The following is a 15002-nucleotide window of genomic DNA, read 5'->3' as shown; positions in this document are numbered from 1 at the left end:
TGTGATTACATTTTCACAAAACTGGCAAAATATTAAAAATGACATGTTTGTCACAAATGTATCGAATGTTCACCTTCCTTGACCTAAATTTAATTGGATGAATAGGAGAGCATGTATTTGGGGATTTAAGAACTTTAACTTCGACTTTGACCCTTTCATAAGTTTACGCACTTGAGTAATTGTCAAGGTATAAATTGTATGAAGAAAAAGTGCAATTTCTGTATTGAACAGTAAATTGTTATCATTTTCATCTGGCCTTTGATTCATAAGAGAATCAATGTCAGGCAGAACATACATAAATATGTACTAAGTTTAAAGATAACTTGAGCCACTTCCGAGATATGGAGAAAGAAGTAAGTTCAGCACTTTCACTTGATCTTTGACCTTTTGACCTTTGACCTTCTTGGCAAAAAAAAAGAAGAAAATCCCAGAGAATCTCTAGTGGGTTATACATGCATACATCAAGTTTTAAAAAAAAATAATCCTGCTGGCATTGCATAAATATAAGGAAAATAGTAAAATTTTGAAGTATTGCCCTTGACCTTTGACCCCTGACCTTTGACCACATGAACCCCAAATTCCCTAGATAACCACTGCCAGTCAGTACATGCATATATACTTTGTTCCATAAAGATACCTTGAACAATTTCCAAGATACAGAGAAAAAAGTGCAATTTTAACATTTTACTTGACCTTTTGACCTTTGACCTTTTGACCTCATGACCCCAAACTTTCACCAGAGAATCTTAATAGGGTAATACATGTATACCCTAAGTTTCAAGAAAATATCTTCAGGCATTGCATAGATATGGGGGAAAAAGTGAAATTTTAAGCATTTGACCTTGACCTTTTGACCTTTGACCTTCAGCATGTGCACCCAAAAGTTGATAGGCACAACTTCACCTCCTAATACACATACATGCCAAGTTTCATTAGGATACCTCAAAAGGTTTTGGTAGTTACCCTGTCCACAAAATTCATTACGGACGGACGGAAGGACGGACGGACGGACAGACGGAAGGACGGACGGACGGACGGACGGACGGACGGACGGACGGACGGACGGACGGACAACCCGAAAACATAATGCCTCCGGCACCACTTCGTGGCGGAGGCATAAAAACAAATCTCAACAATGCACGATACAATTATAAGGTAAAGAAATCAAAGGAAGAAGAAATGTCGCAGATACAAGTAGCCAGTGAAGGTCTCAACTTCTCAGTCTTGCAGCTAAAAAGGGTGAAATACTAAGTCTTGTTTTCCATCATTCCCCTTGCAGTATAGACTATCACAAAATGTGCACATTTCTGTTCAACCAGTACTCAATTATATCAGCTGTTCCGTAAAGACTGGCCACAAGCCAAAAAACACAAGTGGTGTAGGTGTCCCTTAACCCATCTCAGAAAGCAATGGAGGTTCCCTTCAGCTATCACGCTGCTATCAAACCATCTCAAGAGTGCGTGGAGAAACAGAAGACAAGTCAGAATGTTCTGGCAAGTAGAGCAAATAGAGAAAAATGATGACATAACTCACTTGGCGAGAGATAATTTCTGGAGGGAGGGAACAAACATGCTGAGCCAGGATGGTATACGACAGATACAGTTGAAGGACAGGTCAAGCTCGGTCAGTTTGAAGGCCGTGCCCTCCGGCCGGGTCTTGTCCAGGTCCTTGATCTTCAGGCAAGAAGAAGAGATTTGGAGATTGAATGGAGTCTCGTCGCCATGGAAACATCACACAAATATGTGACATGTTTGCAGGAGTTTTGGTATCAATTTGTACATAGAGAATTGAAACATCATTCCATGAATTGTGATACAAATTCACTGAAATATGTAAATACAACTGATCCAGACAGTCACATAATAATCATCATTTGCCACTTACTTTCATGTTTGCATTAATATCAAACATGAGAATATCTTAAAATTCTTTAAGTGCTGTCATTGCTTTATCACAGTATCAGATACACACATACCACAGATGTTAGGTTTCTACCAATGATTAAATATTAAGAAATTTTCACCCATTCCCGTGGACTTTCTCAAGCCAAATGATCACACTATTTCTCCTCCCTGTCTGCTTGTCTTCCAATCAACGGTCTGAAGATCGGTAACACAAGTCAACGGGAGTGGATGAAAGCTTACCCACTAATTGCTAAAGGTTGGTAAAAGCTAACTTCTGTCATACTATCATCCCCAACTGACGACAGTTTTCTGTATTACACAAACACTCGAACCTGTCATCTACTGCTTTCCGGGCAGCAACACTACCACCAGGCTGTCCCTGGTTGCCGGCAGTGACACGATGAACATGGAACAAATACCCAAGCTCCGAAATTCCGACATTATTATGTTAAGTAGTCCAAGGCGGACAAGGCATAGGATAAATGAAAGAAAGATATTATTCAGAGGGGTGAAGGTTCAGGTGTGAGTTTCTTCTGTTTGTCTCCCTCTACAAATTGAATTTGTTAAGATGTTTGTTGATTTACAGATCAGCAGTTGCGATCTTAACAAATTTAATTTGTAGAGGGAGACAAACTGAAGAAACTCACACCTGAACCTTCACCCCTCTGAATAATATCTTTCTTTCATTTACACAAACATTGTCCAGCAAAATCTTGACTCCAGACATGTAGAATAAAGAGAGGAGCAGATCCTCAAGGTGCCATGTTATTGGGCAAAGGAAGGCATTGGTGGACTTAGAGGAAGCCTCACCTGGTTGTGTGCCAGGTCCAGAGACTGCAGCTTGCTGAGGCTGAAGAGATGGGTGGGAAGCTCTGAGAGACCGTTGCTACGGAGATTCAGCTCAGTGAGTTCTGGCATGTACTGGGAGACAGTGGCAGATGGTATATTGTTAATGAAGTAAACATACATGTATGTTCAGCAAGCTATCAATTGACAGAAATGTAAGGGGTTAAAACTCAATTTCTGAAGTAAGAGGTAGATTTTTTATGGTCTCTTCAATCATCACTGCTGATTATCTATGTGTGGTAAGATCTAAGATCTATGAGCCAGAATAAATTCCTTATGGCAGAAAGTACACTTGTACAACTATAGTTACTATTAATGCTCATGGACTAATTTTACATATATGACAAATCAAATCGAATCAAGGCAAAAAAAGTAAATGGTTACGGAATATTGACACTGACTTGATGTGTTTTGTCTTCAGTTTCAGAAACAAAGATCAAACTTACAACAAACTCTACAGATCATATCTTTGGAATATGAGACGGAAAGTAGAAATGGCTATCTAAAACTTGAGGGCTGATCAAATAGCTCTTCAATCCCAGATTGTTACGAATTTAGGTCTGTTGTCTTTGGCCTCCTCATGCAGAAGTAGCAACACTCTTCGAACGATAACCACTATGCTATGCACCGACTACAATGTGCGGCAAAAAACTCACATCAGTCAGTCCCTTGGGGAACTCTGTGAGGCCGTTATCGCTGAGGTCCAGCTTTTCCAGGAAGCGGAACTCGTGGAGGAGCTTGTACTCCGCCCTGGCCAGTGGGGTCAGGTCCGAGATGTTGTTGGCCGAGAGGTCAACATACTTGATACAGGCATCGGGGACCTCGGGGACGTCGTTCATGGTTCCTGGCGAGGTCAGTGACCTCCGCTTGCTTCTCAGAGGAGCATTGCGGTACATGCCTATAGCATGAAATGACCAATGATAATGATAACAAGGTTCTTTCTATATTTCTATACAAATGTATCACAGCTGCTATATACAAGACATATTGCACATATTATATTCTACTGCGCTGAACGTTGCAATACATTGTACTTCTCTCTTTTGAGTGTGTTCACACAACCACAGAAAGTTTCCCTTTAGAGCAAAAATACACAGAAAGCTTCCCTTATTGGTTAAAAAAATAAAATTAGCTTTTTAAAAAAAGTCCAAAGTTATCTTCTGAAATAGGAAGAATCCTAAGGGACTTCTTCAAACTTTCACGTCTATTTGCACAAAGCAACTTAATGTTTGGAGACAATCCAAGGGGAGGTAAAGACAGAGGACAAAAAGACTCGTGTGTTTGAATATCATTAAGAAGGAATCATGGGGAGGATGACTTTGATTAGTGCCCTTCTTGCTCTCCACCAGCAATCCATGAAAAATCCTAAGTCAAGAAATATAAGACAAGGACAAACTTACGACGAGGGAAAGGACCGCCCACTTGCGGGACGACATCTGGCACATTAGACGCCATGCCGATGTCAGAGAAATCGTCTGCCGTGCTACTGTCACTCATGCTCGTGCAGGTATCAAAACCTTGAATAAGAAGGGATAAAAAACAATGACAACAAACTCATAAACTATCATATCTACAGTTGTACCACTCTAAAAGCATATACACTTGTACTATCATAGACTACCTTACCATATACTACTGTATCAAATGTTAATACTGTCATATACAGAGTACCTACCCAAAGTCACATACTCTCATAAGACATAAGATGATCATATACTTGTACCATCATTTACTCTGCACAGAGCATACACATATACATGTACATCATCAGTGTACCATATAAAAGTGTATAGAATTGTGTGAGCGTAACCACATTATACAAACATGTGTACATGTACTAGCATACACTGTATACGATGTATGCATTGTATCCTATGTCAAATCACATATCATTAAATCATATTCTATCATATACCATGCTGCAACTTGTAAAATTATGAAATATGCCAGCTAAATATTTGACATCTATGTACAGCACATGACTGGATTAAGTCATTCAGACAACTGAAATCAGGATTTAAAGCTGGAATAAAGTTAACTCTCTTCTAATAACACGATCCATTCAAACGGTACTGATGGGTACTATAAGGACTCATCCTCTCTACAGATTCTATACCTTTGAGCAGGGAGGAGTACTTGGCTGGGGGAATCCCCGACAGACGTCTCTCTTCCACACTATTGCCATCAAGCTAAAGAGAGAGGAAGGGGGGGGGGAATATATATACAATCTAAATGACCTTGAAAAAAAGGAAACTCTGTGTGAAGACTACCTAAAGATGAGTTCTGCACATCTACATTTGTTGTAGATCATATCTCAGAAACAATATATGCCAGTTCACAGTTACAATCTGAGCATAAGTAGATTTGGCCATTGCAGACCTTCTCTTGAAACTGACTTGTAACTGAGATAATTGAAAAACTGGATAGGTCTCCATAAAATCTATATAGTACACATTCATGTATGAACTTCGTGCATATGTTTTGAAAAGTCTGTGGTTCAGTGGTCATTGCAGACCATTGCTAACTGCGTGGCTGATCATGATACTGCCATAGAGTGAATGTGGTAGGGCATATAGAGTGGTACAGAGTGAATACTCCACTCACAGTCACTCTTTTACATTTACAATCTCTTCTTAGTAAACAAGATATAAACTATTTAAGACATAAACTATTAAAGTACATCGATTTATAAATCAGTATTACCGCCATATGACATCACCTTGGAACTGTCATTTGATATTCTAATCAATATGATAATAAACAATTATGTGACCCTGCACCTCAAAACAAACAAAAAGTCGCCAGACATGACTTTTTAGTTAAGACCATATTCTGAAAGAGCAGACTTTAAGCTTTAAAATGATGCATAACTCAAATCAAATGGACTCTCCTAACCTATCTAAATATTGGAAAGAAAGCACAAACTCAGGAAAAGTGTGAACTGAGAAAAGAGGCTCTGAAGTACAGTGTCTATTCAAGCGCTTAATCTTTACCAAACCGTGCTGGCTGTGCGATGAATGGGACAAAAAACAGGCAGTAAACCACCAGAGTAACAACAATGAAGGGATTATCAGATTAAAAAGAAATTAAGCATGCCTCATTAACGCATTTTGTCCATAATCAATCCCAACTTTCAAAGCAGTAGCACTATTCTTTCAAAAGTTATTAGAGTTGAAAGTGAAGAGTGTGGACAAGGTTTTTCAGAAATGAAAAAGGGATTCTAAAGACACACCTAATCACACTATTCTACCACAAATGTTCGAGATAAACTGCTAAAAAAACACACTTTCCTGCCCGTTTTATGATATCAAATTTTAGCATAATGTAAAAGAAGACCCGCTCTTTCAGAAAATATGAAAAAGTCAAGTTCGGCTAGGTTGACCCATTTCACTTGTTTTCAGTCCTCACGCAAAATCAGTGTGTGCGACTTTATGTTCGTTTTGAGGTGCACTGTCACATATTATTCCATTATCAAGCACACAATTTTATGTATACAGATTATCATGCGACAGTGACCAAAATTTTTGTCACAGCTACCATTTGTCAGAACAACACATAATAAGGTATGGAGACATACATGTAGCAAAGTTGTGCACCAAGTCCAATACATAGAAAATTGTGTTAGTAGCACGAAGACTCACACACACATACAAATTGTAGGTACGTAATGCACTAACCTGTAATGACACACTGTCATCAGCCAGGTACACACTGGAGGATTCAGAAGTAGTTGTTGCCGTGCTGACATTACTCAGTCTCTTGGACAGGATCTTGCGTTTGTCCATGGGAGGGTCTTGCAGGGGAAACAGGGACATCTCTGATTCCGACAGCTCACTACAAACATCTACATGTACAAGCAGCAAGATGAGGAGAAAATGAAGGGATATCACACTCTGCTTTTTATTAGGTGCTTAGTCTTGCTTAGGACTACTGAAGTATCACATTGACTGGGATGGGCAGTCAAACTGCATGATTCTAATCTTCAATGTAGACATTATCCCAAAGATAAAAATTAAGCCCATCTGAAATAACTTCATTTTTCATTCCTTTAATTATTCATCTAACCATCCATCCCTTCATTGAGTCACCCCCTTATTTTCCCTTATGCTGTCATTTGAAACGCATCTACAAATCACGCATCAATTCAGTCAGTCATTTAAAAATTGCTTCAAAATTTCAATTCCTCCATCACTGAAAGCAGAAAAAAAATTGTATATGAACATACATATCTTGGCAATCGTGTCAATCAACATGGAAATACCAGCATAGCCATAATGATTTCTTTTTAAAAATGTTACAGTAGGCCTTAATACCAAGAGATTAAAGAAATGAAAATGAACTAACCCGTCTCTGGCACACAATGATTTACTACAGCATGATTGCAATCGACACTCAATTGCCATAAGCAAACGGTTATATGTGACCCTGCATCACAAAACCAACAAAAAGTCGCCAGACATGGATTTTTAGTTAAGGGCAGATTCTTTAAGAGCATACTCTGAGCTTTAAAGTGATGTATAACTCAATTCAAGTGGACTCCCCTCTCCCCTGACCTATCTACATACTAGAAAGAAAGCACACATTCTGGAAAAGTGTAAACTGAGAAAAGAGGCTCTGAAGTACAGGGTGTATTCAAGCACTTAATAATCTTTACCAAGCCGTGCTAGCCGTGCAATGAAGGGACAAAACACAGGATGTAAATCACCGGAGCAACAACAATGAAGAGATCATCAGATTAAGCTGAAATTAAGCATGTTCTCTCAACACATTCTGTTCATGATTAATGCCAACTTTCAAAGCAATAGAGTTATCCTTTCAAAAGTTATTAGACTTGAAAGTGAAGAGTGTGTAAAGGATTTCAAGAAATGAAGAAAAGGGGACTCTGAGACGTACCTGATCATTCTATCCTCCCCAAAAAAAGGGTTGTAGAAAAACTGTTGAAAACGCACTTTCCCATTCATGTTATGATCCCAAACTAAAGAATAATGTAGAAGAAAGATAGCTCTTTCAGAAAATATGAAAAACTCTAGATTGCCTTGGTTGACCCATTTCACCTTTTTTGAGTCCTCACGTAGAATTAAGGGGTGCGACTTTTTATTCGTTTTGTGATGCACAGTCACATATTATAATATTTGAGCAATCTTTACCTGACTCCAGAGTCATGAGCCACCTGGGGTCGTCTGGGAGGAGTGGTAGCTGGGCGCTGCTTAGCGACTTCTTGCGTAGTGGGCGGGACTCCCGGGGAGAGTTTCCTACATCTGAGTTGTGTCGACGCCGAGGCGTGACCGCTGACATGTCTGGTGGGACAGAAGAATGCTGTGTCAGTGGAGCATAATCCAGTAGCACTAAGTACAATTGTACTTAACATGTGCAGCTCACTCTCCCCATCATATGGATCATGTGGACATACATGATTGGCATTATTACACATGACAGTCAACTTGTGGTTACAAATGATCAAACTTTGAAATATGTTCAATGTGTGAATAATGTACTCCAGGTCCTCAAAAACATCCTATAATTATCCATACTGTAAGTTGGTAAAATCATTAGCTAATTTTTGAATGAAGAATATACAGTTGTACTACAATACAATCAATTCTCAATGCACTCTTTTGATAAGGCTAGTTCTTACAAAATTACTGAAAGCGATTTTTTTTTCTTTTAAACACAAGCAAAAGAAGATGCCCTTTCTTACATGACTAATTGTGTTTCTTGAAAAGCTGTTCTTGCAATAAATAAAAGATGATGTTAACAAATGCTTATTTAGTAGACCAAAGGCTTAATTCTGACCTGGTTCATCCCTGGACTCTACAAGAGATGACACAGAGGCCGACCTCCGGCTAGCAGGGATGAGGGCAGTGAATGCTACCTGGTTCCCTGTTGCCATGGCATCGTCATCTTCATCACTGACAGCTGCCGTGGCCCCAACGGGGATTGATGGGGGTGGCTGGGTAATGGGGATCGGGGTGGAGCTGCCCTGTGGGGTCAGTGTGTTGGTACTTCCGCCAATGTCACTTTCTGTGTGGGCGAAAGTGAAGTGCTGCATCATCAGGCAAAACATCCAAGTCTCGAGTTGCATGATTGCATACACTGGGAAGAATAGTTTGGCATGGTCTGAGCACATAAAAGACAAGTGTATTCTGCACAGACATTTATATGCAGAATGGGGAAGTGCTCAAAGGCACAATCACACATACTCTGTACAGCATGCACATTCTACAGCAACTACCAAAATTTACAAACAATAGAATATGCATTGCACCAAACGGCAGACTAAAGCTCACACCATCACGCTTTCGTTTGACATCAATGCAGGTACATTTAGCTATATGATTACACACACACACACACACACACACACAAAGAAAGACTGCAAACAACAAAATACTGGGAATACATCGACCGTGTAATGCATGATACAATAATGTTATGTCAGATTTATGTTGCCCTCAAAATGTTTGCCATGTGAATTTACCCAATAATGTGGTGGAAATAAAATTATTAATAAAAATGAGCAGCAAAGAATGTCAATTCATATCTGAATTGAACTTATGGAGAAATATATACTACTCTTTTAGGCTAATGAGGTCATTACAAACTACATGTACATGTACAAAATTGTACATATTGTGTTTCATTTACTCTGTAGTTACAATACACAAACTGACAGATATAGCAAAAACACAGATGAAAAAAAAAAAACTTTCCATATGTATTTGCTCATATAAATTGTATCGCCATTCATGGCTCTGATGCCTTTAGCAGGACAAGAAATGCCCCTCTCCAGCAAAACCCTTCCTTGAGAATTATCTTGCCAATGCTGTATATGACTAATTCTTTGTACTTGTAAGTCATAGAATTTCCATTTGAAAGCAAGCCATTGATAGAAAAAACTCTTTAACTCTGTCATATAACTGATATGAACCTCAAAAGTTATAAAAACTTTAATACAAATGATGAATGACAAACCTGACTGAAATGTAAAAGTATCAACATGCAATTATGAAAATACAGCACAGATGAATGTATCTGGTGGGTGAATACATCTATTCTTCAGAATTAAGAAACAGATTTTGCCATAGGGATCCAAAAATATGGTACCTATCCCCCTGAACTGTTTTGTTTCCATAAACTAAAGCTTATTACATTATCACTATTCCTGAAGACACCATCACATAACTGTGGCTATGAGAGCTAGAGGGAATGCAGGAACGCTTTGTCCACAGTTTTAAATGAGCACTCTAAATCTAGAACTAAATTAATAAAAAAAAAGAGATGCAGAGTTGTATAAATATGTCAAATTCTTTTCTTTGTTTGTGAGATAGAGAAAAAAACACCCTAAAATGAATGAATGATAGACAAGAGTAAAATAATGAAACATCAGAAAGATGAAAACAATATGAGCAGGAAAATAAACAATACCTTGGCGGTTGAATGTAAACACTCCTGTGGGGATGGTAACAACTGAACAGTCGGTACTCGCTATTTTCACATTTGTGTGTGTGTGTGTTTGACAGCGACAGAAATGGAAGCAGGAAGGAACAGGAACAAGAAATGGGATTAACTAAAATTGGGTAAGCAAAAAAAAAAAAGAAAAAATAGAGCACAGACTTTCACAAATCCACACAGATTCTGTCAATCAGCAGACCAGTTTACTGATATTCAAACTTTATGAGAGTCTTTATGATTGACATGGGTTGATTTTGTCAGCAACTATGTATAAAGCAAGAACTTATGCCGGCAAGTCAAATTCCAAGAACTGAAATGCATTTAAGAGAAACAGCAAAACTGAACTGGTGGTTGCTACATTACGTTCTTGGAGATAATAGAAAAAAAAAATGAATATTGTATACCAGTAAACTGGCCCAGTGAATCAGTGTTATCATCAACTTGCATAGTACAATGTTCTGAATAATACTTTAATTTGCTTTACAGAAATATTTCACTCAGCTGCTTTGAATAATGATGCACACAAGTTGTCACAATCTGCAACACAGCAGACAGAAGACACAGCAACATAAAAGAATGGACACATTATGGAAGTACACATACAAAATAACTAGAATCTTAAATATGAATAGTTGAAAATACATACGATGCCATCCAACTTTGCTTGGTCAAGAAAACTTTGTGGCACAATTTTCTACCCATTCTTTACCTGCTGGAGACTAGTCTCACATACTACTGTATACTTGGGCAGGCTTCAAGGATGGGAAATGCATGTTGTAGCAAAATCAACCCATCCTCATCAACAGGTTAATGGAGAGGAGTGAATTTGCAATATCTACAAGCAAATGGACTCTAGAAAACAGAAGTTTTCTATAGCTTTCTAGGCTTTACCCTTTTTTTTTTTTGGGGGGGGGGGGGACATAAATTACTTTGTACAACTTATGCTAATTATGCAAGCTGTGAGATACATGTGCAAATATAATTGTGGGGACTGAAAATATGTAATACATAATATTCCCTAACTTGTTAAAATCTTTCATTAATTTGATTGCAACTTCACTCTGATTATGTTTTCTTTTTCAATGCAGCAAACTTTTGGGTCGAGGGTGTGGGTGGGTGAGGAATTTCCCTCAAAAGTTTGAAGCTTGGTGTCCACAATACCAATTTGTGCACTATGGCTAAATGCACATGGTATGACATGCGCTAATAATCAGCATAATTAATGGTAACAAAGTTCACTTTCAAACATTGACTGCAGTGGTAGGAGCTAGGAATGCGAGGGGAAAAAAAGACAATATCAAGTGAGACACAGTGTCAGCAAATCAGGCACACAAGCGACATTCCCCCTTTCACATAGTAGAAAAATCTCTCTTGTAATCATGATTATAATCTCTATTAAGAAATGTGATTATATCTAATCGTGATATTTTTTGTGTCTGAAAGCAAATTATTGTAATCAAGATTCTAGAATCTTGACTAGTACAATAAAATTGAGGTCTGGAGGTGTTGTCAAATCTTGATTTGCTCAATTTGTGGTGTGCATTTCCTTTCTGAAAGGCCTGACCTCCAAAACATGATGGAGGAGTTAGAGCTTAGCTCAACCATAAACTTACTTCTGCCCACAGACTGTGCAAAATGTTGTTAATGCCATCTGCCTGCATTGCACTAGCTAGGACGCATTTTGTGAGTTTGTTTACTCGGTCAGGTAAATCAAAACTAAAATTAAGATTACAATTACAATTCATAGACATGTTTACTAGATTTTTCTATTGTTTGAAAGAGCTCTATTCAGACTATTCTTTACATTCCAGTGTCTGAAAAGATCAGTAACTCAAAACATGATCACAATCATGACTCATAAATACAATTACAAGAGAGACTTTAAATCGCCTGAAAGAGCTCAGAGTGACATGGATGAGTGCATGCATTCTTTCCACACAGACTAACTAATTTCACAAACAAGCATCATTAATGCCACACTGTCATTCTTATTTCATGCTGCATGGACGCATACAATATACAGTAAACTGCAATGAGGATCTTAATCTAGACTCGTGCAAGTGGTAAATACTGTATCATGCAATCAATCACAAAATGTAATACGGCTTCAAGGCGTGTGTGCAGCGGCATACTCAAACATGCATGATGTTGCATGGTACATTGTATGGTGCAAGTTGTGCTACATTCATACAGCATGCTGAAAGGTGATCAAGTGATTTTGATGCATACAAATGAATGATATAAAAGCAAGTGATGAGTGTGAGGTTAAGATTGTTGTAAATAGCACAAAATAATTATCACATTTCAAAAATAGATATTGAAATAAGAAAGTACCAGTATGTCAGTATACATACACATGTATGCTGATTTGAAAGTAAATCATCAATTTGGCATGTGGTGTTGCTTTCTGAATGAAATGGCAGAATCTTGGTTTTGTTTCTTAGTGATTATATACAGTACTGTAGAACCCAGAAAAGAAGAGAGAAGAAAAGAGAATGCTCAGCACACCACCAGGTTTTTTATTACCTCGTCTGAGAAGACCAAGAAATTTGGAGCTGTCCGGACTGAGGAAAGCTGTGTTTACATCTACATCACTTGCTGGGGGGTAGACATATTCACAGCATGGTTTCAGTCAAAACATGCGATTCTTACTTAACATGTATTGCAATACTCAGAAATCTTTCCAGTAACATAGGCAAAGCTATGCTGCCATGCACATGATGTGTGGGCCCAATAAAATGTATGAAATATTAAACTTAACACTTTTATTCCCACCCAAAATAGTTGAACACTATCCTTATAGCACTAATCAGCTTCATTCAATCCTACCACTGAATAGTTTGTAAGCCAAGGAAAATACAATGTAACTTTTTCATTACACAGTTAATACTACACATGAAGGCCTACCCTTCTTCGACAGAACACCAAAAGAATTAAAAGAAAAAAAGCTCTTTCTTTCACCCAATTGAATGATTGCATTTTAAAGAAAAAGTTAACATACTATTGAAACAGGGACAAATTAAAATTCTTGGGCAATTCAAAAAAGAAAGAAATGTGCCTGGTTAGTATTATTACAACATTTACTAACACAGTCACCTTTTTGACTTTACCAATGAATAAGATGACAGTGAAGAACATGATTTCAACCATCAAATGTCGAACAGGACACATCTATATATAACACGTACAACTATCCATACAGTGTACATCTACAGTTGTATGTATATATGCAGCTATATGAAGAACATTTTTTTTTTTTTCAAACTGACAAATGACACTGTGACAGTTTATTGAACAGATGAGAGGAGTACAATAAATTTTCTTGACAAATGTATTTCCAGTGTCATTACCCTCCACCCCAAAACAAACAAAGGCTCTTTGGTTTGACAAAAGTTGTACATACGATGAAAGATTTCAGAGGACAGATCCTGGACTATCCTGGAACAACATTAACGAAAGCACCGTATAAGAAAGTATTAAAGTACAAAGACCACAATAGAGTAGGGCATAATTTTTCAATATTTTCCCCTCTAAATGAAAGAAAAAAAAAAAGAAATTAGAAATAAAGGAGCTACGTTTGGAACACTTGTGTCACTTCACATCTATACAAGCACTTTGGGGGAAGGCTGCTAACATGCTCTTGTTATACATGTACTATGGTCTATAAAAGAGTCACTGACATGGGCTACTAAGTTAAATCATAGGGCACAGAAATAGGGGAGTCTAAGCTATGTTTAACAGTATTTCATGACTACATGCAATGTCATACAAATACACTGTAGTACACCATCACAACAAATGTCAGTCAAACTTTTTGCGATGGAATGAAAAAGCAACATTCTAGCACTGGTCAGGCATTACCACAAAGAACGTGCAAAACATTGTTTTTGAGTGATTTTTTTTTTCTCTAATCTATTATCTTATTTTAAAGGACAAGTTCACCTTCATATACATATGGATTGAGTGAGGGCAACAATATTAGTAGAACACATCAGTGAAAGTTTGGGGAAAATCCGACAATCCGTTCAAAAGCTATGAATTTTTAAAGTATTTGTGCAATCACTGCTGGAGGAGAAGACTACTACAGTGCATGATGTCACATGCGTACAACAATATAAGGAAAATAAAAAGAGAATTTCACAAAACTTGACGTTTTCAATAAAGTGCATATTTCTTCGACATGTTACTGACTTATGTTAGGGGTAATATTATTTCCCCTGACTTCTGAAGGAGAGAAGTCGAGTGTTCTTTTATTATGTGAGAAAAGTGAGAATATCTTGAATTTTCTTTATACTTTCTTTATGTAGTTGTACTCATATGACATCACAAGCTATAGTAGTCTTCTCATCCAGCCGTGACTGAGCAGAAACTTCAAAAATTCATAACTTTTGAACGGATTGTCCGATTTTCCTCAAACTCTCATTGATGTGTTCTACTAATATTGCTGCATTCACTCAACCCACATGTCTATGAAGGTGAACTTGTCCTTTAAGTATTTCAGTTACCATGATATACATTGTACATGTACATCTTGTACATTGTACTTTAAACAGAGATTTTGAAAGTTGTACACTAGAAGTCATATACACAGACCCCAATGTTTAGGATGACTTGGTTTTGATACTTTTTCAATAATGACATAAACAAGGCAAAACATATCAATTCTTTTTTCTGACGACAATTTTTCCATTCATTTTGTTCCAAAACCAACTCTATGATAATCTGCCCAAAAATACTGAGTACTGTAAATGACTCTGTATTTCTCATCTTTATATCTTGTGATATGAAAGAGCAGAGAAA

General features: G+C 37.6%; 2 protein-coding genes across 2 annotated transcripts in view; one reads left to right on the top strand and one right to left on the bottom strand.

Moving 5' to 3' along the window:
- Positions 1-15002, top strand: part of LOC139718362 (origin recognition complex subunit 5-like) — a 299115-nt gene that overhangs the window by 95710 nt on the left and 188403 nt on the right. The gene's annotated exons all lie outside the window — the stretch shown is intronic.
- LOC139718367 (leucine-rich repeat serine/threonine-protein kinase 2-like) overlaps positions 1-15002 on the bottom strand; it is a 159747-nt gene that overhangs the window by 49176 nt on the left and 95569 nt on the right. The window contains exons 26-34 of the mRNA XM_071629838.1: positions 12729-12800; positions 8544-8771; positions 7898-8047; positions 6428-6594; positions 4867-4939; positions 4151-4267; positions 3407-3648; positions 2715-2825; positions 1534-1673 (exon numbers count right to left, since the gene is read on the bottom strand). Of these exons, the coding sequence (XP_071485939.1) occupies positions 1534-1673; positions 2715-2825; positions 3407-3648; positions 4151-4267; positions 4867-4939; positions 6428-6594; positions 7898-8047; positions 8544-8771; positions 12729-12800 (1300 nt within the window). The remainder of the gene's footprint in view (positions 1-1533; positions 1674-2714; positions 2826-3406; positions 3649-4150; positions 4268-4866; positions 4940-6427; positions 6595-7897; positions 8048-8543; positions 8772-12728; positions 12801-15002) is intronic.

This window comes from Diadema antillarum, unplaced genomic scaffold (assembly GCF_040938485.1).
Source record: "Diadema antillarum isolate AM-2024a unplaced genomic scaffold, OU_Dant_1.0 scf00000093, whole genome shotgun sequence".
Classification (NCBI taxonomy): domain Eukaryota; kingdom Metazoa; phylum Echinodermata; class Echinoidea; order Diadematoida; family Diadematidae; genus Diadema; species Diadema antillarum.
This window is presented reverse-complemented; position numbering and strand designations above follow the sequence as displayed.